The sequence below is a fragment of the Pleurodeles waltl genome, chromosome 10, assembly GCF_031143425.1.
Source record: "Pleurodeles waltl isolate 20211129_DDA chromosome 10, aPleWal1.hap1.20221129, whole genome shotgun sequence".
NCBI lineage: Eukaryota > Metazoa > Chordata > Amphibia > Caudata > Salamandridae > Pleurodeles > Pleurodeles waltl.
In genome coordinates, this window is record NC_090449.1 from 981812078 (window position 1) to 981839724 (window position 27647).

Below are 27647 nucleotides of genomic sequence, written 5' to 3' on the forward strand. Positions count from 1 at the left end.
ATGATTTTGGACAAAATAGAGGTGGGACTGCCTAAAGATATGGAGGACTTCGTCAGCATACAGGGCTATTTTATATTCCCTTATTTTCCAAATAGATGAGAGACAGTGAGTGTGGCAAGCCAGCAGATTTATATTTAGAGCAAGTACTAGCTGTGAAAATGAGCCGCTCCTGTGATGTTTCCCTCTGTAATCAAAAGGCCCATATTTTCATCAAGAGCCTTGCGATAGGTAAGCAATATTTTACCATCACCAAGGCTATAGTGCTGGATCTGGATCCTGATCATTGGAGGGCCTCTAACATAAAATTCCAGCATACCCTGTCTACTCAGTCAATATTTGTTTCCATGCCCAAAGACAGGGATTTTCTTTTTTGCATTATTTCTACTAGGTGCATTGTTGATCTGCCTACGCATTATAAAGCAGTAGTGACCAATATGATTCAACTCCAGCAACATCTCAAGACTGGTGGCCAAGATCTTGGTGACCAGTTTGACATCTACATTGAGAATGGGTATTGCTATATAAGTGGAGAACAGATGTGAATATTAGGCAGGCTTTGGGATCACTAGAGCCATAACCCTTACCTCAGCAAAATGGCAGAATAGTCTAGGCACGCTCAGGGTATCCCAATAAATAAATGACTTGTAAAACAAAATCACTGTGAACTGTAAACCCATCCATCCCTTGGTTTTATTGTGTTCGTACACTTTAACCTCTGCTTCAAAGGGCTGTCTAATTATTCTCTATGTTGTGGTGTGCTGTGATGCCACTATGTAGTGGATTCATCTCTGCAAAGGACTCATTTTATTGTATGTAGTCCCTCTGTCTTGTCCCTCAACTGCCATACTAAGGCTAAGGCTTTTCTCTACTTTTCTCCACTTTTTCTCTATTTTGGAGCGTAATCCTCACTTTGCTTGAAAGCTTTCACTGCTAATCTAAGAGCTTAAATAAATTATATGTTCTCTACAAATCTAAATGCTAGGCTAATCAAGTAAGCCTTCAACTTTAGATTCTCCTTGTTTGTAACAATGGATGTACTGTAGTTAATGACTTTGCCTTATTCAAAATCATACACAAATTGCTCATGACCAACACCATTCAATATAAACACCACTGAATATTACTACTCTGTCTTGATGATTGACGCTTCGTGACTATCACACCAGCCTTACACCTCTCCATATCTCCCACTTGCATATCACCATGTCCCTATTTTCAGGCACTCACTCAGTACTCTGGGTATGTCATCAGAACTAAATTGAGTAGCTCCTGGCACTCATATATACCACTGTAAAGCCATGTAGAATTGAAGCAAGTTGTCTCTAAGCCCCCTTTAATGGCTGGAAAAGTTGTTGATCAGTATGTTATAAAACTGTGTAAATAAATAGCTACACATCATGCTTCGAGAGTTTCCATAACTCGGAGTGAGTTCAAGGTTTTCTTCCACCTTCTCACAATACTATTGAAACAAACCAGTACTCAGACCCTTGTCCAAAATATTTGCATTCAGAGTGGAATATGTAAAGCAAATGGCATAGATGTGCACTAGAATGCACTGTGTAAATGTCTGCTCTGAAACTCGGGCAATTCTTAGAGATGCCATCAAAGATAAAGTTTAAATTAAGTGCAAAAGGCAATGCAGCATTAAATAGCTTTTTGGAGGCTTATAATGTGAAGGAATCAAACGTTATAGGTAACTTCTGCACCTTAATTAAAACATACTTTTGACTGTATTGACAACCAGAAAACATTCCCAAACCTGACGTAAGATGAAAATGTATAAAGTATTGCATAGACATTTCTGTTTGTCAGATGTTGTGGGACCAAAGACAAATGTTCCCAATAGTAGGGGCGCATGGTACAGGTTTATGCAGCTAGAGACTGCTAGGACTAGTACAGTGACATATTTCTACTGTGTTTACAGAAATAATCATCCAATGTGATTAAATGAACAAACATCCTTACTTCTTACGATATTTGAAACTTTTCCTCCATAGAAGAGCCCCATTTGTTTGCTATGTTTTCTCCATTCTTAGAATAGCAACATCTTAAAGGTGTTGTAGTACCTCTTCACAAAGTTTTGAATGACTGGAGTATGCATTTTCGGCTCGGAATTGCATATTTCTAAGTGTGAATATCAATTGTGGCTGAAAATGTCATTAGAGGAGCCTCCAGAAGATAAAGATGGTGGATACGTATTTGAGTGGCAGGTATGGTAAGTAGATTGAGCTAAAAGTAGCTTGAATGTTACTTGGTAGCTATCTTTTAAAAACATGAGCTAGCTGAATAATGGCACAAAAAATATACCACTTTTACATGTTAGAGTGAAGTGTAAGCCATTGTGTTGGAGGTCTTCTACATGGAAATTCTAAACTACAAATGTGTTTGTTCTCATCAAAATGTAATGCTGTTTGAAAAAAATAGAACCAAATGAGCTTAAACAAGGATTAATTCTTTGATTACCATCTTATAACTATTACAAATATATGCCTATTTCATTTAGGTAGAAATTGCCAAGAAGATATTGATGAGTGTTCAACCAGTCCTTGTTTCCCTGGAGTTGTTTGCTCAAACACATTTGGTTCTTATCAGTGTGGGTCCTGCCCACGAGGACTTGAAGGGGATGGTGTGACTTGCTATGGTAACTATAATCATGTTTTCTGATCGTCCTATAAGTAATTCTGGATTGTTAAAAATGTGCATGCCTTTTATTTTGCCAAATTGTATTTACACATGTTACATTGCAGTAGCTATAGGAAGCGCTCTTACATGAATGACCCTGAGTCTTTCCTAAATTGCTCTGATGAAAGGAATAATGAATATAATCTCCTTTTGGAAGAGAAGTTACATGGAAACATCCATGAGCCTAGATACAGTAGCAAGGCAAAAGACTTTCTAATTATGTCATGCAACTGACTAGATTTGTTGCACAAAAATAGAGGCAATAGGCCAAAATGAAAAATGCTCTTTATTCACCATCAGCCAAAAACAAAGTAGTAAAGAAATCATGGCCAATGAGAATACTAACATGGGCAATCAGAATGTTAACTGCCAATAACTCAAAATAGGTAAATTCCTGGTTCCTTTAGTACAGTACAGATCATTTGTCGTAAGTTGGGTAACTAATCAGAGGGTCACACACTTCAGCTATTGCAGTAAACATTATGTCATTTTTGGGGCTAGCTGTTCTTGTAGTCTCTCCCAGAAAGATGTTTACACTTTTCTTCCTAAGTTGTAAAAATTGATCCTTCAAACGAAGCATTTAGAGCACCAATATGTATGTAGCATCCTTTCCATAGTTGTCAACTGTGATGTTTCACACCTTTCGAGAGGCTTTGATTATTTTTCCCAACAGCCACCTAGTGGTGGGACTTTTGTTGCATATTTAAAGTGCTCTTGTACCCAAAAGCCAGGACTGGCTTAATACATTACCTGTCTGACTTCCACAGACGAAGGCCTGCAATAGCCTCAATAATATGTATTGACCTGAAATGGTCTGCATGATTGCTGGTTACTATCCATCTGTCTCTATCCCACCACAACAGAATTTACAAAAGAACTAGTCCACCAATATTTTTCTCTTATTGTACTTATTCAAATTGTGGTTATTAAGGACCAAATCCATAAAATGTATTGATACGAATAAGTGAATTAATGCTGAGTATTTTTAAACAGGTGAATGACTTAAACCAGGCTCTACCTTGCACTAGCATCCAATGTCGCATTCAGCAGACAGAGGAGACATGTTCTCCAGGTGAAATATTTGTAATTGTCTGGCAGAGTTCTTAAGGATCTACTGTGTTATAATCGAACATTTAGATGTCACTGCATAAAGGGCATAACAGTAGTCAAGTATGGCCTAATTGAGGCTTCTGGGTGCAGTAGCTCTATGATAATCATGTAGCAGAGGTTTAATTATTTTCTTTCAGATGGCAGGTACTCAGTACACCACTGAACTAATATAACTATGCAGGGCCATCCTATTGTCTCACCAGGGTGCCTAGTACCTGAAATAAATGTGAATGTGTGCAATTGGTTAATCAGCAAATCTAAAGGCTGCTTGGGAGCGAGTATACAGCATTCATTGAAGTAGTCATTTGAGGCTTTCTGGTGAAAAAGGTTTGTTCTTTTTTAGAGGTAAATAAGGGTGTTATCAGCTGCGTTCCAGGGAGAGTCCCTGTTAGAAATGGGGTCTCTAGTTGGCAGTCAGTTTTCACCCTGTCCAAGTAGGGACCCTCACTCTAGTCAGGATAAGGGAGATACCCAGCTCAGATAACTCTTGCTTGCCCCCTTGGTAGCTTGGCACGAGCAGTCAGGATTATCTCAGAAGCAATGTGTAAAGCATTTGCACATAACACACAGTAATACAGTGAAAACACTACAAAAGGGCACAACACCAGATTTAGAAAAATGGCCTATATATATCTGTGTAAAACAAGACCAAAATGATAAACATCCAACATACAGTAATAAAGAGATGAGTTTTGCAAAAATTAACTTAAAAATACAGTTCCTTGAAGTCAGTAGCTCTGTCTGGGGCTATGACAGCATCGTGAATGACAAATACAACATTTCAGGCTGGCTGCTGTGTCGCGGGCCAGCTACGGTGTTGGGAAGACCCGCAAACAGTACCTTGGAAAGGCAGGGTGTCATGATCTTTGCGATGAGATTTGCAGTGCAGTGTCGCTGGCATTGGTTCCGGAGGTTAGTGTGAGGGTCATTGGGCCTTGAAGTCACACACTTTGCAGATCGTACTCCAGGCTAATGACCAAGTTAGGAGGGCTGGCTGAGGCGGCGTCTGAGCTGCGGTGTGAAGCGGGACGATCTAACGTGCGGTGCCCACAGGTCAAGGTGCAGGCAGCGGCTCGGTGACGCGTCCTGCGGTGTCGGTGAGACCAGGGCTGCGGTGTGAAGTGGAGCAGTGCAACGTGTGGCGCCTTCAGGTCACAGTGCAGGCAGCGGCATCATCATTGCTGAAGCGCTGTTGTCAGGACGTCGGTGTGGTGCCCACAGTTTGGGGTGCATACAGTGGCATCTGTTGACGACACTGGAGTTGATGGCACTGGCATTGGTAGACCAGGGTTGCGGTGCGGGACGGGACGGTGCTTCATTGTCAGCGAAGTTAGAGTCAGCATGGTGCGTCATCATCAGGGATGCCAGTACTGCAGTGTGAGCAAGGCGATGCAGAGTGCGGGCCCACAGAACTGCAGGCCAACCCAGCAAAGCAGATACAGCAAAGGGGCAGTACTTCTCCTCCAGCTCTTCTCCTTGGCATAGGTTCCTCTTGATCCAGACATGTTCTAAAAGTCTGCAATTTTAAGTCCACTACTTATAAACCTTTCTGAAGAAGGCAACCTTCAAAGGAAAGTCTCTGTTGTTGACACGATCCTGCCTTGCCCAGGCCTGGCCCCAGACATACACCAAGGGGTTAGAGAGAATAAATTGTGTGAAGACAGGCACAGCTCTTTCAGGTATAAGTGTTGGCTCCTCCCTCCCCACTCTAGCCCAGGAGACTCATCAGGATATGCAGGCTACACCCCAGCTCCTTTTGTGTCGCTGTCTAGAAGGAATTCATAACAATTCAACTGACAGTCTGATCCAGCAAGAAAATGCCCACTTTCTAAAAGTGGCATTTTCAAACAGACTATTTAAAACCAACTTTCCAAAAAGTTGTGTTTCTAAACTGTGAGTTCAGAGACCCCAAGCTCCACATCTCTACTGGCTCCCATAGGGAAACTGCACTTACAAATTATTTAAAGGCAGCCCCCATGTTAACCTATGAGAGCGATAGGCCTTACAGCAGTGAAAATCGAATATGGCAGTATTTCACTGTTAGGACATGTAAAACACATCTGTACATGTCCTACCTTTTAAACACGCTGCACCCTGCCCATGGAGCTACCTAGGGTCTACTTAGGGATGCCTTACATGTATTAGAAGGTAAGATTTAGGCCTGACAAGTGGATACACTTGTCAGTTCGAATTGGCAGTTCAAAACTGCACACACCAACACTGCAGTAGCAGGTCTGAGACATGTTCACAGCGCTAGTCATATGGGTGGCACAACCAGTGCTGCAGGCCCACTAGCAGCATTTCTTTTACAGGCCCTGGGCACCTCTGGTGCACTTTACTAGGGACTTACCAATAAATCAAATATGTCAATCATGGATAAGCCAATCACCAATACAATTTACATAGGAGCACTGGCACTTTAGCACTGATCAGCAGTGGTAAAGTGCGCAGAGACAATAAACCAGCAAAAACAGAATCCAGTATACCATAAAAACAGGAGGTCCGAAGGCAAAAAGAAAGGAGAAACCACCAAAAGATGCCAGGTCTAACAATCCTTTTAATAAAACTTATTAAAAGGGTTTGCAATATGAATAGTCTGATTGCATATAACTAGAAATAAATATGTTATCACACTTGTTTTCTATTGAACAGTGAGAGCCTGATGCACCAAATATAAGTGGCTGTAAATTGTGCACCAACTTTTTGCGAATGGAAACAAATTTTGCGAACTGACCTTTGTACTGATAGGCCTGTTAAAAAAATTGAAAATTATAGTGGGTCACTAACTGGCCCACCTCATCAATATTCCTGAAGCAGGGTGCACATTGCAACTCACTTCAATTGCAGGCCATCACAGGAATGAATTGTTGCCTAGTGGGGTTAGCAGATCACCATGTATGTGATTGCATTTTAATAAATTAAACTTTTTTTTTTAATGTAGCCTGTTTTTCTTAAAGGAAACAGGACTGCATTAAAAAAATATATATATATATGTTTTTTAAAGATGTGGTGGTGGTTCCCTTGAACCACTGCCTATTCACCAACAATCGTTTTTTGCATTCATAGTTGATAATGTTTTACCATCTCAACTCCGGAGTCGGCAACTTTTCAATGTTTTTTGACTGGACTTCAATTGCAAAACATTGACATATAACATAAGAAAGCACTATTTAGAAGAGATGCCCTAAATACACCCCTTCCGAATAGTGGTTCATTATGTCTTACTAAACCCAATTTGTGATTTGATAACCTGTTAGCGATGACAAAATGGATTTAGTATATTAAAAAAAGCTATTTAGAGATCACAAACTCTATGGCGCTGCAAATCACAGGCTTTTGTGACCGCAAAATGGCTTTGTACATCAGGCCCAATGTCTCTGCACATTTAACTGCAGCCTATATTGCACTTTGTGTAATACAATTTTTTTTAAATGGTTTGCATAATTACTGTGCTTTCAGTCACAGTATGGAACTTCGTAGCACTATAAATACATGTCACTGTTCCCTGGTGTACTGAATAGGATTGAGTTGTGACAATGCCTGCTTATACACTTAGGCATCTGCAGTGATCACATTAACCAACTGAGATTTCCTAACATAAAGGAATGCTCTTCTTATTGGTAACTTTAACTTGCATTTATTTTCACTTAAGATAGTTGTGTTATATTTATTTACATGAAGGTGAAAGGCCAACAAAAAGTTGTGGAAAATGTGCTTTTTTAGCCACATCTCTGGCCCGGTCCCCTCTGCAGTCAGGATTACAGTTCCAATACTCACTTTTATGTACTTCAGCCTCAGTGGTCCAGTGAAATACTTTGTGCAAGGTGGACATTGAGACCTCATCTCCAGCGCAGAACACCTGAGCTTAAGAATTGTGCCTGTCTGGGAAGCTGCAGCAGCATGAGCTAGGACACAAAATAGGGGCGGAGGTATGGTCTAAAGTCTTTTTAGCTACATGTGCATTGTGCCCCTGCCTATAGGTGTGCATGCCTGTTAAGAAACTCACGATTTTCATCTTCAGAGCTATATATTTTTTTCAGCTTCAGATGCTTGAAATAATTGTGATTCACATATGTGACAATCACATTACACACAAATATCAACTGCAGGTGTGTTTCTCGACTGAGATATAGCACTACAGATCTTAGTATAGTCTCTTATGTGTGCAAAATTTCAAACACAAAGTAATTAGTATGCTTTTTCAAACCACCATCAGCCTCAGTCCACTCCCAGTTTCTCAATGTTGCCATTGAGATTGCTTGCAAAAAAAGTTTCAGGCATCTTGCTGTTTCTTTGTGATGTCTGCAGGCTTTTCTTTCGTTTTTTGCAGTTTTATGTAGTACAAACATGACACTAAGGTATTGAAGCACTTTCTTTATCTATTTTGTTTGCAGTTTTATATAGGGTGAACTCAATACAGAGCTTTACATGAGCACCAGTTACAATACACAAGAACACATTAATTCTTGGTAGCAAGGGGAGATTAAGCGATTTAATCAGAATCACAGGATGTATAGACGACCCCGAGACTCGAACTGTGTTCTCCAGCTCCAAAGTCGGCAGCTCTGGACCTTATGCTACATCCTCTTCCCTAGGGTTCTTTGTCTAGTGCGTTTGGGGCAGTCTTGGAATAACTTGTTTTTTAAATATAGCGCTTGGTAATACAGCTTGTGCCATTTTATAGCACTGCAAAGACGGTGCCATTCTTAACAAAATCACTATAATTCATTTGCAATTCAGCTGCCTCTTCTGTTATTCTCTTTGTATACAGTCAATGCTTTTAAATGTTAGGCTGGTATTGCCAATGAAGGGGAACAATTCTTTTAAAAGTTTAACACATAGAAATATATGGCTGCCCGCTTTTCTTTGCTCCTAACTCTTTTGACCCCCCTCATTTTATTTTTTAAATGCTACAAAACTGCCGCTTTGTGGCTTGTTTGGTGCTATAGAAGGTTAGGTAAACACAGTAGAAAGGGTTGCATCTCTAGGATATCACAGCAAGTCCGTTAGAATGAGGCAAAAACAATCCCAAGATGGTGGCCTTGTTAGGTCCTCTATCCTTTATCAACAGGCCTGGGAGGGTTGCTGTGGCACCTGGCACACATCTACTACACCCCAAACCAAAACACAAGACATTGTCATTCACAATGCCAATAGCTCTAACTCTCACACATGCAAGACCTATTGCAATGCAACTGCTTGTGTAGTTTCGCACTACCCAAAAACAACTTTTAACTAGCAATCGCAAGGCAAATAGGTCTCACGTGTAATATGCTGGCACCAACCTATTAGCTTTACTATGCTTGTTCGCTTTTCCATAATTTAGAGACCAAACTATTCAAGATGACCATCTTTGCATGCACGTACAATAGTGACCATCTTGAAATAGTTTTTATCATTAAGTATACAAACCATTCCTACCTGGCCACCCATGCACCTACAGGGATAAGCATGCACTGATGGCCATCTTACAGAAATAACGATCAAGAGAAGATGTAAAGGAATGAACATAAGAAGACTGAAAGAACGATGAATGGCAAGAAGAACATTTCTGAATTCTTTCAGGGGGAGGCTTCCTCTGAATGCCTGTTGGGCTTGCTGACCTCACTCAAATATTGGCATTTGTGATATGGTTCAAAGTGTGGGGGGGAGTATTTTATTTTTGTTGGTTACCCCCTTATGTGTTAGCATTATTTTACAGCTTCCAGGTAAAGGGCAGATGGACAGTTTGTTGCTGAAAGGTGGAGCACTGGGCGAGTATATGAGACAGATAGTAAGTGGACAAGAGAGTGTCCAGGCACAGAACAGGGAGAGCAAGATAGGGACTGGACAAGTGGACAAAGGAGTGTTGTTAATGACAGAGATCTGTTCTCGCAGGTCTGTCTGCATTAAACTTTAAAAACAAATGTGCACAGCAAAATGAGGACACAAATATCCTTGACATCATGCATTTAATAATACTCATTTACACCAAGGAAATTTACTCAACTGGGTGGACCACATTTGAAGCTTATAAAAATGACATCTAATAGCATGCACTGAACCAAGTAAAAAAACATTAAAATGAGTTGAACATCAAGCCCACTCTATGTTTATTTTATACAACATGTCTTTAACAAGAGGCAGCTAAAGCTAAATACTGCAGTTAAGACCAAAAATGTTCACCGAGGCCTTTTTGCTAGAATTGACTTCTGTGATAAAGTGAATATGACATAAACAACCATTAACAGATTTCACTTTGTGCTATTCTAATTATATTTGAGATTTTAGAACGTGAAAAACAAAGGCCTTGATAAACAAAAGCATTTTCGTCTGAAAAATGTCTCGGTTTATACCTGCTAGCTATTCACAAAGGGATAGTGTAAATCTTTTAACTCCTCTGTAATTGTACACCACAATAGGATTATGCAAGCGAGTATCCCAGGCAAGGGATTGAAAATGAGTTTAACAAGGTCCATGTGGCCCTGTGAACACCAAAAGACATATCACTCCGGAAATGGTCGGAGATTTGCTCCTGTAAAAGGCTGAAATAAAAGGTGAACAGAACATCCTTATCTTTAAGATGCTCTCACTGTGAGTGATGTGTTCTCATGGAGGAAGAAAAGTAAATAATGCAATTGCACATCACCAGACACATATCCCATCGTGTAATTGTACTGTGCTTCCGATTTCGTAATGTGAAAATACAAGTAACTTAAAAAAGTCAGGTGACTTTTCCAGGATTAAGCTAGGACATATGTGTCTTTTGCAACTTTCCAGGAAGGCTCCTATAAAGGTTTGTACATTTGGAAAAATAGGTATATACCTTTCAAGCAGAGTTGTAGGTTTCATAATGTGTTGTTACTCTTTTCTCTGAATCACATTATTACATTTAAAAATGTGACAACAGCGAGCATCTTTATACTACTAATGAAGGTATCAAACAGAAATGAAATGTCTTTGACTTGTTAACATGTATTAAAATATCATCTTCTTACACCTGCCTTCATATTCTTAAAGTCCAACTTCATATCTAGGCCCTTGATGGGAACAGTAAGAAAGGAATTTTGTTGGTGTCATTTGAGTTCCAATTTTCTTTCTAGCTCACGCTTGTGGAAGGATAACATCTAATTTATTATAGTTATGTTTTTCTTTAAAACACTTTTCTTTGAATCACAACTTAAAAAATCTTTCCTTAATGCTGCTGTCCGACCTATAAATAAATGTAAATGTTGTTCACATCACTTTCTTTAGTGGCCCTGGAGGTAAATTATGGAATTCACTGAAGTATACCTTCCTGAGCTGATAGAATTGTTAAACGAGTATTGAAAGCCAGGGTATACCTAGCCGGGTAACTTCACCCACACCAATTTCATGCACTGTAAAAAAAAAATACAGAATGGGTAAGTCACTGGGTTTGTAATGTTTGCAAAAAGTGAGTAAAATTATTTATGTAGAGAATTTCCCAATAAAAATATATGCCAATTCAGCTGCAAACCATTTTCTGTATAAAAAAAAGAAACTTTTGCACAGTTAAGATGACGTAAAGCTCATAGTCAACAAAACTTTTGCAAGTTCCATAGATTGTTTTCTATATTTCGCAAAATGTTTCTGAAGAAATTGCAACATTACGCACTGTTAATCATTATCCTACTCCTGCTTTGATGGTGAAACGAGTTTTGTCAGTGTTTCTAGAAAGAAGACACGTTAGTAATTGCATGAATAGCCTTCTCTGTCAGTCAGCTATAAGAGTAATACATTATTACGTAATACTACTTTTCTCCTTGAAAATCTTCCACTAATTAATAATGTACTCTAGAGACTTACATTTCAGCTGCTGTGTAAATATAATTTTGCCTGGTATCTATTTTAATTGAGATACATCATTTTGTGTTGTTTTTGTCCACATTGTTTGCAGTAAAAATACAAGCTCCAACACAAGTTCCTTCACACTCTGCTGTCCTAGATGATTTTGAAACAGATTATGGTGGTACAGAAGATGATATTGAACAGCCTGATAGAACTGAAGATTACCATTATGGCCCTGAAGAAAATGAAAGTACTGATGAACAAACATCAGAGAGAGTTTCTGGCAAGTAAAGAACCCCAAAATATAGATTAATAGCAAATGTATACATGGTTTGTGTTTGCCATTTGACAGTAAACTGAAGGACTTCCATCAGATATCCTCACCACCCTGCTGATTTCTGTTCAGCCCCTGCAAGTAAATGGCTGTCACATCAACAGCCATACAGTCATATGGCATGATGGCAATGTTTGAGTATCACATGTCTACCTTTTGTGTGGTCTTTGAGCAATCTTGGAAGTTTGGTATTATGGATGATCTGGGTAACGACATTCTGATCTCATTTTGTTGGATATGTGTAGGTTTGTTTGCAGTAGTGCTTAGTTATGGTTAACAAATGGAGGTCCCTTCTGTGTGTTTTGTGCACTAGTGAGTGATCCTTAGGGGTTATGGGTGAACAATTATCATTGCCTGGTGTGTTGTTTGTTTTAGGGGGCATACCTATAGCAGTTCTGTAGCTCTCATGCTTTGTTGTGTGAATTAGTGTACAGATTTTAGGATCTTTGCTTAGCAAACTATATTGCTTTTGTGCTGCATTGTGCAGGATTGTCTATCTACATTAGTATGCGGTCTGTATGAATACAAAATTGTGTGCACTGTTGGTGTACCGTTAGGGCTGTATGTCACAATGTTGAGTATTAATTATCACTCTGCCTGAACTGTTTGTGAAGAATACAGATTATCATAATATTGTGATGGTAAGTATATAGGTAAGTATAGATCTGCTTCTCAGGTACATACTTGGAAGATTTGTAAATTATCAATGTATATAAATGTGGTTTTAAATATCGTATCTATACCTACATATATTTCCCTCCCGTTAAAATGTTATGGTAGTCCACACTCTGGTCATGATAGTTTGATATTGTCAGAAAATACTATTGTATTTAACTCTAACTGTCAACTCTCAAATATATTTAAGGATCAGTGAATCTATCATTAATGTTTAAAAATCTCATCTGATAATTCTAAAAACACTAGGATCTCACCAGTCTAGGTAATAATGTGTGCTACAAACAAAGCACAAAACGTCTGTAAAGAATAACCTGAATGCAAATTACCAAGCACCACAGCAAAATAATCAAAAGAAAGTTGTCCTTTCCACATGCCAGAGTTCTCACTAAAAATGGGTCTGTTGAAGGATAATACTAAAATACATACAATTTATATAGGTTTTCTCTCAAATCAATTCAATGGAACCTAATCATGTGACAGAAACCATCGAATGAGATGGTGGCCGCATCTTCTACGATAGGAAGCACAAGATGTCCTTGAGAAGAATATGTCATTCTCAAGTACAATACTGAGCTAATTATTTTCCCAAAATCACACTTGCATTTGCAAGGCCTGCAAACAAAACTATGCTTTGCAGAAATGTGTGAACATGCAAACAAAATAGCTTGACTTCTGGGCCTACTACAGCCATGATTCCTAGCAAACATAAAGAAGGGTAATGTATACTTCAAGTCACTAAAAAATGACATCCATGTTCAATTATAAAATATATCGCTACACACTTTGTCATATTGAAAAACAATAGTACTGGAATACATAGGAATAAATTAATATGTTTTCATATTTTTTGTCGGTAGCAGTCTTTGGCTGCATCTGACCACCATGAGTTGAGTGGGCAGTTGAATAGAAGAACATGCTGAAGGAGAATGCACTATGGAAAACGTGGCAGAAATCAGCACTAGATGAATGATTGTGAGAGTAATCCGGCACTGAAAGAGTGTTACATAGAAATCATGGATATCTGTTCCAGGGATACAAGGTCAGGGCTGGGGGAAAGGAGACAGCATACTGACAGAAATTGGTCTCATTCCTTACAACATCATGTATGTCTCTGCCAGAAGAGTAATATTATAGCACCAGGAGAGGATGCAGGCATGGCTATTCCTTAAGAACTGTTCATCATGTCGACCAGCCACACAGTCAAAAGCCATGCTTGTGATATCACCAGTTTTGAGTAGCACATTCATAGGAATATTTTGCTTGATATAAAATGTTGAATTTAAACACATAAAAAAATATGAACATCTGATGAGGAACCTTGGTTAATAAAAATTGCAATGGAAAATGTGTGTGAGGGGGATATTAAAATGTCAAATAAAGTTTTAGGTTGAAAACTGAATTTGTGTCATGTGTACCATTGTTTATGAGAAGATAACAGCTTCTCTATATGTTCGATAATAGAATATTAGAGAAATATGAAATCTAATGCATCTCTAGCAAATGAGAAAATCAATAGGGATATTATGATCCTATAGAAAAAGCAGATTGCTTTCTTGCAGAAATATTACGAATGCTAAGTATTTTTGGGGGAGTCACTCATTCTAATACTTTCCTATTCCTTTATATTACATAAACAATACATGATTTACATTAAGTGTGTAAGGCTTTAATGACGATGTGTTTTATATTGCTACGTTTTCACAATGTACTGTGAACATAACCAGGAAAATTCATCTTGGCCCTTATGGCAAGTGCTTTTATGAACTAACTTACGAACATGAATGGAAGGTATGGACAAGGTATGACCCATGCACCTCCATCAACTTATCTGGAGACAGATTTGCTACCACTTTACACTGTCACAATGTTATACAAAACCATGTGACGCATACATTGGTATTTATCTTTCAGAACAAAAGGTATTTGATTTACAAATGTACCATTCTTTCAGGACAAAAAACACTCCCTTGTATGGCTTTCAGTCAAGGAGAATTACTTGGGTGTTACATTAAAAAACAATCTCATAGCTTCTGATGCAACGCCCAATCTTAGAAGATAGCCAGACCAGGCTTTGTATTGAAAACAAACTCCTCCATCAAGCAGGCACAAACATGGAGAAATAATCCCATACATTGTTTTTGTGCTGGAATCCACAGCAAATAGAGAGTGTGTGGATTCCCTATATTTATTTTTGTCCAAACGTTCGAATTTCTAGTGGAAGTCTATGCTTCCGGTACAAATGCTATGCAAGGCTGTGTACTTTGAGCAGCAGGCCAATGTAAAAAAATATGGCTTTGCACTCTGTTCTCACTTGTACAACATCACACAGAAAATATGTTTGCCTCACTGCATTGCGTCAAAAATAAGTAATTCTGCCCCACTGTGTATTGGACACATTGCAACCTACCACAGATTACTAGGCTTTATGGCAAGCATAGTTAAATTAGGGATTATAATTACCAAAATCCATATCACCGTAGCTAGTAAAAAAGCAAGGAATATAAATATAACAAACCAGAACACATATTATAAAGTGTATTTTTAAGTATCCCTAGCTGCATAATCTTTAAGCTTCAACAATTTTGGTTTAATGAGGGTTGGTATTTAATTTGTGGCTTGGTATTTTGCATATTGGGTGTTATATAATGGCTGCCCCTATAAGCACATAAAACACTATAGGGTAATTGTTATAAATATAAATATGAAGAGCTTTGTAGTAGATATATAAAGTAAAATGTAAGTCATCAGTAGACAGTTGATGTTATGGTACCTAAAGTACTGAGCTCTTCTTCCAGTAAGCTTAACTATTTTAGCTTACAAATAGTGTCCTAGTTTATTCTGTTTGCTATGAAATAAAAAATGGCATATGGAATTTGGATCTAGTCTATGTTATGCTTTAGTTTTTTACTGTGTTGTCAGGAAATGCCTCTATCCACATTGGTTGCTTAAGGTAGAAATCAGGGGCCAGATGTATCAATGTTAGGAATAGCAATTACCTAATTGCGATTATCTGTGAATCACAATTAGGTAATCGATATTCCTAATGTATGAAACTCATAGAGTTTCATTTAGCGATCTCTAGTGGGTCGCAAACCGACCTAACTTCTTAATATTAAGGAGCTAGATCCCAATTTGTGACCACTTAAGAATCACAGCCATCACAGGGATAGTGGCCTGCTGGGCTCAGCAGACTACTATGTCTGTGATTGCTTTTTAATAAAGCAATGTTTTTTTTTTTTTAAGCAGCCCATTGTCCTTAAATGAAAAGGGATCCATTTAAAAAAGGAAACGTTTAAGAGTAGGCATTGGGCTGTGGGACCACTGTCTGGTCTTAAAAAAATGTTATAACATACATTCACAAAGGGAAAAAGGTACTAGAAAGTGATAACTCCAACAGTCATGTTAAAGACACAAAACATGTGGGGCGTATTCACAAAATTAAAGTTGATTGAGAGTAAATCTACACGTGTAAATGTATTCTTATTCCTAATAGTAAATGTATTGCTTTTCACTATTCACCATTTCCAAGTGTAAATTTACCATATACTGCTTTCACATCCTGAAATAGGGTTTGAAGTCAACACTACAAATGTAAAGTAACTGCAGCCAAAATGATCCAAAACAGACCTATAGTAATTCCAGCACCATGTATGTCCTCCTACTGGTACTGCAACATCCTACCATAGGAAATATATACAAATAAGTAAAGTTAAAATAATTTACATATAAGTAACACATTATTATTTTATCACACAATATCTGTATATGTGTTTTAATTTGAAAATGGATGCAACTTTATAAAAGCAACATTACTATTTTAATAGTTTAATAGTATATAGTGTATAATAGTACATCAATTTAAATTAATACTGTGTATATAAAGTTTTGGTAATTGTTTATACATAATATGTGAATCTAAGCATCATAGGTGCAATTTTTTAATATAAATCTTAAAAAAAGAATTTTTATTTATTTTGTTTGCTTGAATTAAATAAATTAAATGTTTAATTCAAAATTGAATTCATAGTGTAAAGCTACTGCTCATAACTTTTCACATGTGGGGGAGTACTGTGGTTAATTAAATGGAAAATGTACAAAATTATTGAAGTTTAAAAAAATATTATTAACAGCACTATTAACTTAACTATTTAATTAAATATTTAATTAATTTAAAAAATAAACTTTTTTTTAAGATTCATTAAAAATCCTACCAAATGAAAATGTTTATATTTACATAGCATGTATATAGCTGGCCATGTGTAAACTTAGATGTGTGATGGTATCCCTATATAAATAGAAGAGGTAGAGTTTCCACTCATAGGTTCGTGAATTGAAGTTTTTTTTTGTAAGTAGGACTACTGTAGCACTACTTCACGTACTACAAAATGCTGTTTGTGAATTAGGCCCGTGAAGTTTAAGAAATATTTTAAAATGTTACACTGTACAATACAAAGCCATAGGAGAGGAAGCTGTTTGATGTTCAACTACAGGTTAGAACACTCCGAAAATGCATCTTTCAGGTACCTGGGGTTAACAAAAATTGGATAGTTTCTCAGTGTTTCCAAACTATCCCTTTTCTGATATCTCGTGATTAGTTCTCATTCTTCCAATCTATCTCTCAGGAGGTGTAGTTTAACCGAATACAACATCTTCTACAACACAAAACCATATACAGTCTAATGTAATGTTGCATGATTTTGCAATACAGAGTATCATGATTTCTTGCTTTTTTCTGCAGTACCAAACACTAATCAGGCAAATTTGAAAAATCCATGTGCTGCTAATCCCTGCTTCCCTGGAGTTCAGTGCTTTGAAAGTCAGTCTTCAGGAGCTGATTTCACATGTGGGCAGTGTCCACAAGGCTTGTCTGGAGACGGACACATATGCACAGTGACCGTAGCATTACCAGGTAAGTATATATTAATATATTTTCATAACCAAGACCTAGCAAGGTTACAGTGTTCTTCCTTTACTAATTATCTCAGGGGCTGTGTGAAAACAAAGGTAACCATGTCCTCAAAGGTGTAGAGGCAAGGACCATACCCATGCTTCACAAGTAGCACAAAAATGGGAAGTGTAGTGGGTTATTCTAAATGTAAGGCTGTGAATAGCTCCAAGCCAAATTTTGATCTTTGTAAATCTGTTACCTCAGGGTCTCTCAGTGGTATTTCTTTAAAGTCTACAACATCTTACTGAAAAGTTGTTTTTTTAAATCTCTAGCAATTTATTTTGTTTGGATAATGGCTGAAACAATATAAATATCAATATTTGTAATTCAGAGTTCAAGGACGATTGGACATATTTCTAGAGAGATCACATATTTCTTTTTGTATATGTACAGTAGCATGTACTTCCAGCTTCCACATGCCCGGCAACAGGTGATGACATCCTCCATATGGATATAAATATAAATCAGCAGCCTTCACCTGGCCAGCAACATCTATGACCATCATCCACATTTCCTACAATAGGTAATTCCCACCAACACATACCCTGTGAAAGGTTAAGGGTAGTTCTGAATAACGGTGTTCACAAAGCACTGTTTCCCTTCTCTTTCCTCTCCTCTCCCCTGTAGCACCTTGTAGGCCTTAGTAACACTTTGAGTCAGAAGGAGTAGTATGAGTGTCTCAGCTACAGCATGCAGCTACAGCTACCTTTGGATGATGTGGTACTAGACGGAGCACATATGGGTTAAGCAATACATTACACATGGGCCTCACATATCATATCCAAATTGAACCCATTCAAGATAATAAACAACACTTGCACAGTTGTGTATATGAAGCATCAGATACAGAGATGGGAAATGCACCCTCAGTGAATGTAACCTTCAATATTGATGTGAAAATGTGGTCCACTATTTGTGGAGATGGCTGCCAACAGTAGTGAATGAAAATGACACCACCCCGATTCCATGGAACCTGTGCATCTTTTCTAACAAACTCCCAACATGTCTTATGGGATGTTCTGCATTTAAGACTTTGGGCGTGATTTGGAACTCAGAAGATGGGTTAATCTGCCACAATGGTAATGGCTGTCCCATCTGCTGAAATCTAAATCCCATCATCTTCAATAACATTTAGATTTGAGTGGATGTGATATCCATTACTGTTTTGATGGAGTAACCCATCCACTTAGTTCATTTCAGTCTAGGCCACTCACAGCTACCAAGTGTAGTGCTGCTTCGCAGGGTGAATGTTGCGATTCAGCTACACTGTGCTAATTGAGCTAAGTTACTTACCTGAGCTTCACTGGCTGTGCTTCAGGCAAAACAAATACGTGCGTTCCCATTGGGAGAAATTGGTGTCAAGACATGCTTCAAAGATGGAAAGTTAATGTTCATCACATGGACCAGAAAAAGGCCATCCATGAAGGCCAGATAAACAGAAAATCATTGAAAGATACTAAAGAATAAGTCTTATTTTACAGTCACAGAGAATGCAACACAGCAGATCCACTTGTATGCTTTGTCATAGAACTAGGTAACAAGACATTCAAAATAATTTCCCCTGTCCTACATCTGTCTGGCTGCAAGAATGCTGTAATTTGCATTACATTTTTTACTTCTTTTACTACCTTGCAATTGTGCAACAAATGCAAGAGGGTCTGGAAGAATTCAAGGTGGGAAATACCTATTCGTGTTGTCTATTTCTGTCAGGCATATTCACCACTGCAAGTTTGTCTCTCTTTAATTAAGAGGTTACTGTCAGAGTCACCAGATCCTCGGGGTCTGTGCACGTTCCCAACACGTCCACCACTGAACAGCTCCAAGACTCTGATAGATAAATCACAGATACTGAGAGAGTTCAAGAGGGGAAGGGAACAGCTGGGAAGGAGACCTGTATTAAGAAAAAGGTTAGAACACACAATATGAAAATTATATCTCCTGAAATCAATACTAGACTATGATTCTAAGCCTAGTCACTCTGAAAACATGAACAATCTAAGAGTTAAGTTTAAAATGACTAAGTTTCAAGATGGCCGGATACCTGTAGGGGAATCAAGATGAATTAAATGAAAACTTTCTTATTCAAGTACTTTCCTTTACATGAGAATCAGAAAAACATTCTGACTAAATTTTAAACCAGTCATATAAATCCTGTTTTGAGAATGTATACTAGGACCATACAATATTGCATCTAGAAACTCTGGCCTTCTGTGTACTCTTAAAATGTTTCAACACAAATTGTGCATATTGCAGATATATATATATATATATATATATAGTAAACACCAAAAAAGGATTGTGCACCATGAATAACACAATATGGATTCAGAAAACAAATCACATAACTTGTCAACTCGAATATTACATAATAAATATCTTAGAATAGTGGCATACAATAAACAACATGAATTAAACTCGAGGAGAGAATCGTGCATCTTGCTGATTCGAGTGTCACCATGTAAAATACCAAAAAATGGTAGCACGCAATGAATATCAAAGTCAAATCATCATTAATCGAATCGCGCGTCTTGCCGATTCGTAAAACACGATGTAAATGTCAAGAAATAACAGCTCACAATAAATAACAAGATCAATGTACAATTAAACGAATCGCGCTTCTTTTGCCGATTCTTAAGCCACCATGTAAATGTCAAGAAATGGTAGCGCGCAATGGACAACAAAGTTAAATCCTCATGAAACGAGTTGTGCGTCTTGCCAATTCGTAAAACATCATGTAAATGTCAAGAAATAGTAGCGCGCAATGGACAACAATGTTTAAACACCATAAAATGAATTGCGTGTCTTGCTGATTCTTAAGCCACCATGCCAATGTCAAGAAATGGTAGCACGCAATGAATAACAAAGTCAAACCTTTATGAAATAAATCACGCGTCTTGCCTATTTGTAAACTACCATATAAATGTCAAGAAATGGTAGCGCGCAAGTAATCTGTTACTCATTTAAGAATTAAACCAAGAATATGAAAATTCTCAATAACGGTGTCGGGACAGTCCAACCACCGTCTTACCGCCTGGAACAATGATCACCAATGAAGGACGAAGGGCAGAAGACTGGAAGATCCAAATAGGCCGCCGGGACAGGTGCTCTGGAAGAAGCTGCTGCTCTGCACCGGGTTGGGCTGGCTCTCTTTTATAGAGTCTTGGCCCAGCCCAGAACCACGCCCAGGCATGTTGCAGGGAAAGTCTCTGGAAGGCCCTGGAAAGGGGCCACACCCTAACACACTCTGAAAACTTGCAGCAATACATTGCAAAGGAACAGTATTTGTAAGCATATTAAAAATAAGTTTTCAGGATTGAACTCTGCAATGCAAAAGGTTAAACCACAACATATCAGCACAATGCATAAATTACGTTGTTTTGAGAGTGCTGGGTTTTTGCATTTTTGTCGCCAGTAGAACGCGTACTGCTCTGGTGTTGACAGTTACAGTCTTAAGATTCTCCAGAAGGTTAGAAGTTTGGAGCTAATAAGACCTTTGGTATGCTCAACTTTTCACTCTAAACCTATGAACAGGAATGACTTGTTTAAGTGTAACCCAGTAACTTCACTTTGTAGTTCTTCAGCCCAATAACAGGAAAGCTTACAGGACAGCTCCCTGTCAATGAGGACCAGAACCAGACACATTTCTCACACAAATCATTTTCAGTAACTCCAAAGTCCCTGTCCACTGAATTTCTTGCTCTTTAACACACCACCCCAGCCAACAGCTTCATTAACTGTGGATTCCAGTCTTATAAAGGTCTTGAATGTATCCATAATTTTACCCTGCATGTGCATGCCAAGATACCTTCATAAAGAGGTCTGGAGTTAGTTCTCTACAGAATGTTTATCACCTATCATGTTTTTCCCTGAGTACATGATGTGCATTTGTAGAGTTAATTGCCCCTGGTGCAGTACCCATGTGTTGTCCTTCTCATAATTTCTCTTCCTGATAGGCCTAGCACATTTTTCTACTCTGGTGAACTCTCCCGGCAGATGCTCACCAGCAGAGTTCTAGACCAGGTTTTCCAATGAACAGCTTGTGAGCTACTGGAAGCTCTAAAGTTATCTGTAAGTTAGCTATGCTGTGTGGAGCTCAGACTATTAAATTACAAGGCACTTCAGAAAACAGGAAGGGTGAAGGAAAAGGGTTTGAGGGAAGACCACACAAGGATGTCAGGTCTACACAGAGGCACTATAGATATAGCTATTATATTCTTACCGTGCAGAGGTATTCTTTATTGACAGAGCCATTTTTACAGTACTGCTGGCACCATGCTTGATGCTGTGAGGTGGCATTATTCTTGCATAATATAGTCTTGTCTGATATGGTCACTATTACAGCAGTAATAATATTAGTAGCTCTCAATGAATTTTAATTGAACATAAGTAGCTATTAATACAGAAACGTTTAAAGACCCCTGTTCTAGACTCTGCTGATCTGTATGGTTCCAGTCGAAGTGGCATTTTTTATATCAGGGGTTACTACTGTCCCAATGACCAGCCATGGCTGTGCAAGGCTATAACAACTGGTTGGTTACACCTTGTTGATATTCCTGGGGTACTGGCTTTTTTTACCTTCATTTTCTGTCGGGGAGATTCCCTGCTGTCACTACATGGTAAAATATATATTGTGTGTCATGACTAGGCCCCTTATGATTAGGGAGTGCTTTGTGTGTGTGTATTTAGCCCCCAAAATATAAGATATCCTGAAGGAAAATAGGGTTACCAGAACGTATGTGGTCTCTCAATTGCTGGAAATACTGCATAATGCTTTGTCATCCTTTTGACCCGATCAGCTGTTACAAGTCTGGTGCTGTTTATATGATTCATATCACCTACAGTGGCACAGAGGAGGCTTAGTGTTTGACGTCCACTAAATCAAACCAAATGTAGGGCATTTAGGGACAGTTTGTGAGATACCTTGATGTCCCTGTGAACTGTAGGAGGGAGCGACCCTGACAAGCCAAGATTGTGGTGATAAAGCAAATACAACAAGGAGATTAATGGAATGCTTGAAATAATCTCAGCCACTGTCAATCGCTCAGGTCACATCCGAATGCGTAATTTTTTTTGCCCACCATGCCACGTCAGTGTGGACTCCCATGTGCAAACCAGTCTTCACCGTGCTCCTTATGGGAACAGTCCAGCCCGAACTGCCAGGCCTGGTCCTCCCTAAACTGGAACACAAGCAACTTATGACCGGTTTCACCCTAGTTAGGGCTCTTTAGCCAAGTATAGCTTGGTTCCAGTGGCACAGTGACCCCAGGACCTATGTCTGGGCATACCCAGCACACTCACGATGGCAAAAGCAAAAACAGCAAGGTGATAGATGGACCTAGCCTGGCAAACTGAGCTGGACTGTTCCCTTGGGGAGCAGGGCCAAGACTGATTTGCATATAGGTGGGTCCAAACTGGAATGATGTTGTAAGCTTTTAGGGACAGATCTGCAAATGGGGGTGATTGCTTGACATTGTTCAGCATTCCGTCCATCATCTGCTCTTTTTGCATTTGTCACCCTAAGTAGGAAGGGTATGCCCAGACATGGGTCTGGTGCTCTCTATGCCACTGTTTCAAGCTAGCCTGGCTGGTGAAGGGTGATACTGTTGTGAAGCAACTTTAGCTATTACACATGCATGTCATTTTAGCATAGTCCTCCAGCTTGTGCCCTTTCACTTTAAGGCATACATTTTTGTTATTCTATAATTGTTAGCTGGAGGCTTAGTGAAGATGTTGTTATTATTTTATCAGCTTGTCCTTTACACAAACTTATTTTTTCTGCATGACATTCTCATGCTGTACTCTATACAAGGTTATACATGATAAGTTACGAATTATTGCCGGTACAAAGCGTTCATCATGTCCCCAATTTTTATACAGAGAAGTATACATGTTGTCACATAAGGGCAGTTTTCTCAGACCCCCCGATGTTTTCTTATAAAACACATCATTGCCCTCTACATGACAGAAGGGAATTCCAATCAGTTGCCATTGTACATTCCACATTGCCTTCACAGGTTTCTGCTGAGACCTAATGCAGTCTCTCCCTCCATGTGGAAGAATTGGTGGTAGACAAACAGACCTCTTCTTTGTCTACAGCCACAGGTTTGAGAGATGGAGTTCTCCCGATGGGTCTGATAGGCAGATTAGGGCTTACACTGCCATGCTCTTATAAATCTTAGTAGTTCAGGTAGGGATTTTTAGAACCATTGTTGTAACAATATGGTGGGACTGTTACTATGCTTCACTTTCCTTGTCGCTGCCTTGCTTTTATTACATTTTATCTCATAATTTGCAATACATGCCTTTTTATGTACAATGCAGTTGATTCAGAACCTCGTCCTGCTTCTCTTTTACCTTTGTATGTGTGAGACATGTGACTGAGAGAAAGGGGTAAGATCTGTTCAACCACGATTTCCCTGAGAAATCGGGATGACATGCTAAGGACTGCCACAAATCACCTTTTACTTTTAAGTACTGGTGAGGTGCTTCTAGCTGGCCTGAAGGGTTAGGCCGACAGTTGTCACACGATGTAGGATCAGACTCAATCCCACGTGACCAGTGGTGCTGCCACCCAAATCCAGCAGTCTTGTTACTGTAACAAAAGTCTTTACTACAGTACCCCAAAACCAATCCCAGTTTGCTTGATTCTGGTCCAGGGAGTACTTGGCCTGGTAGTTTGGGCTGGACTGTTCCCATGGGCAGCAGGGTCAAAAATAATTTGCAAATGGCTGGGTCCAAACTGGAATGGTGTGGCGAGCAGAAACAATTATGGATTTAGGCCCAGGTCTGTGACTGGAGATGAATGTTTGACATTGTTCAACATTCCGTTCTTCATCTGTTCTATTTCCAGTTTATGGAGGTACCAAAACTCAAGCACACTTGAGCAGACATACTAAAAGTCACCTCTACCATATATATTAAAAATGCAGGCTCGCTAATGAATCAGATTTTAAAATGTTGATTAAATACTGCACAAGTGATTCTTTTTCCCTTTTCTGAAATAAGCATTAAGGGATGTTTCACTTAAAACAAGCCTTTTCATGTGGCAATATTGGTTTAACCTGTGCAGTAAGTAGATTTTAAAAAAGATGTTACTGTAAAGAAATCATAAATTGCCTATTTTACCATATCTCACTTCTCTGCATGTTTGCTCTAAGGCTAATTTCGTAGCCAATGTAGGGTTTTAAACATTTGAAAACATGGATTATTCTCAAATTTAGTGGCTACAGCCCGGGATTTATGGTTTGTTTTTTAGAGTCTGTCATGTGAGTGATGCAAATCCCCACTGCAACTTGCATGTGGCATATGACGTTTATGCTACTAAACTTCAACTTCATGAATTGGAGTTATTCAATTGTTTCTTTTAGGGGAGGCTAGACCATTTGAGCTGGCAGGGGTTTTGGCAGTCTCCCATTACATAGGGTTGAAATCTAAGAACAAAATTATCTGTGGAGACCATTCAATAGGGTTTTTTTCTCTAAGAACCCTATCCTGTCTTCTCAGCTCTTTTCAGTTACTACACCCCACCACACTTGTCGCCTTGCAATAGCCTACCCATCTTCTCATCTCTTCCCACACCCTACTAAATATCCCATGCCTCATTCACTCTGGAACATCACCTTGCCTCCTTGTGTAATCCCCCTACATTATTTTCTTCTCATGCAACCAAACCTCCTCCATAAACTACTCCCTTCCATTGCTGTTCCTCTTCTGTGTCCCTAACATAGATTATCCAAACCCCTTTTTGCCCCTTGTCCCCGTGTTCACAATATACATCACTAGCTCCCCTCATTGTAAACACCATGCAAAGCCAATACAAACAAACAGACATGCCTCTGATACGTACCTGCAGAATTAGAAAGGGTCTACACAACTGATCTCATCTAGCCTACAAGCAGGGGCAGAAGATGAGCAAGCAGGTGGAGATTGTGGGTCACTTAAGTCAGACCAGTTGTGCCAATAAAGTCTGAGACTGGCCACTAGGACAAGCCAGTGCCTCTCAAAAGCCAGTAACTCTGTATACATAGCAATGACTTACCCCGAACCATACTAGACTCTCATTACAAATGTGCATTTTAGAAATCTCCTCAGTTACCTATAGGCCATTCTATAACCTTTCAAATGCATTACAGTTCAAATCAGGTCCTAGAAGCAGTTCATTTTGAAGTATGCGCTTCGGCCAAAACTGCGTCATCATTGGCCCAGACCATTTCGACCTTTGATCAATAATATAACATTTCCCAATACAAATATATATCTGATTATGCGAATTGCTCTGGTCTTCAAAAATTTGTCTTTGAACCGCCTAAAAATATTGTGAAAGATCTGCGTTACTTTGACAAACATGAATGTCCAGCTTTTGCATTTTTGCTTAATAATGTAATCAAGATTTTTTTTAACTGTTAATTCATTGTGATATTTTATTGTACCGGTCAGAAATTTTCCAAATATAATCTGTAAATGTTGTTGCAGCTGAGCCATTAATTGTAGTTATAACACTGGTGATAACATTGCACTTCTAATGTAGAGAGGCTGCCTGTTGGCTATTGACGATGCTGAGTGTGCAGATTCCGACTAAATACTTTACCGATAACATTACATTACCTGCCTCTTTTTCCAAGTTAATTAGAACGATGTAAAGTTGATGACAAGTTGTGAAGTGTAAACCAGCCATATGGAATTCGTGTTTCATGCACTGAAATGGAAACAATGTCGGTTCCCAGAGAACAAAATATTAGCACTATTTTAGTTTTTCACCGAGTGACACAAGTGCTCTTTGTTTTGTAGAATTCCAGCCTCGACCTGCAGACAGACCGAGAACTGCTGTTAACAGAAGTGTCACCCCCAGGCCGGAAGCCACACGAAACATCCTGCCAACTTCCAAATCTGAAGCACGGCCGTCCTCGACAAACTTAGACCACTTCGATTCCCACACAAACGTGAATAGGCAACCTTCAGTCACTAGATTTGTAGGCCTCGGCCCTACAACAAATGACAGAATGGACGCCAGTGGCAGTTCTGTCATAGAGCAGAGTGCGAAAGTGACAAGCACGAGCAAGAATGTATTTTTATCTGAAAAGGACACCAAAATACAGGCTCGTTTCCGAAATCTGACAACAATCACCAAAGAAATCCTTTCTGATACCAAAACGAAACTGAGCACTATAACAGAAAAGCTACCTGCCCGAAACACTGGTTCTACATTTGAAAGTTCATCAGCAAAGCAAGCATTTGTTAAACGCCCTATCTCCTCTAAACTCACTGACACACCCGAAGAATGGGAAACAGCTGTAACAGTGGTGTATCAGATCGTGACTTGCGCAGATTTCCCGTGCTTTCCAGGGGTGCCCTGTGAACCAAGCCGAGAGAGAGGCTTCAAATGTGGTCGCTGCCCATTTGGATATCACGGTGATGGTGCGACTTGCAAAGGTATTCTGCGGTGTCATCTTTAGAATTCCATCCATAGTGAATGTAGATTTCTACATGCACTTTTTCTTCTGAATGCTTGGAGCATTCCATATTAGAACATTGGAATGCTGGGGGCTCCATTGAAAACAATGGAGTGCTGCGGGCTTTTACTGGCCGGTAAAAGCCCGCAGTGCCAACATTCCAATGTTCGCTTTGTTCACAGCAACAGCTGTGAACAAAGCCTCACGCAGCCCGAGGGGATCTTAATCCCCTCGGGCTCCATGAACATTTTCTTTTTTAATAGAACATTCTGCCCTGTGTGGCAGAATGTTCTAATAGCCTTAGAACCCGCCGTAGCGGGCTCTACCGGCTATTAAAGTCCCTCTCCCTTGTTAAATGCCCTCGCCTTCGGCTCGGGCATTTAACGCGGGGAGCGGGCCTTTAATAGCCGGTAGAGCCCGCTACGGTGGGTTCTAAGGCCATATTATCATACACCAACCATTAAAGGCCCGCTCCAGCGTTAACAAGGGAGCAGGACTTTAATGCCAGTATAGCCAAGCTATGAAGGGTTATAAGGCTACTAGAACATTCTGCCACTAGAGGGCAGAATGTTCTAATAAATAAAACAAAAGCCTCACAGAGCCCGGGTGGAGGGGATTAAAATCCCCGTGGGCTCTGCCTTTGTTCACAGCAACAGCT

At 39.2% G+C, this 27647-nt stretch overlaps 1 protein-coding gene across 2 annotated transcripts in view; it reads left to right on the plus strand.

Moving 5' to 3' along the window:
* The window catches only part of VWDE (von Willebrand factor D and EGF domains), a 388413-nt gene that overhangs the window by 316778 nt on the left and 43988 nt on the right, over positions 1-27647 (plus strand). For both annotated transcript variants that reach the window (XM_069211824.1, XM_069211825.1), the window contains 4 exons: positions 2504-2641; positions 11690-11863; positions 17331-17501; positions 26328-26969. In XM_069211824.1, coding sequence (XP_069067925.1) covers positions 2504-2641; positions 11690-11863; positions 17331-17501; positions 26328-26969 — 1125 coding nt within the window. The remainder of the gene's footprint in view (positions 1-2503; positions 2642-11689; positions 11864-17330; positions 17502-26327; positions 26970-27647) is intronic.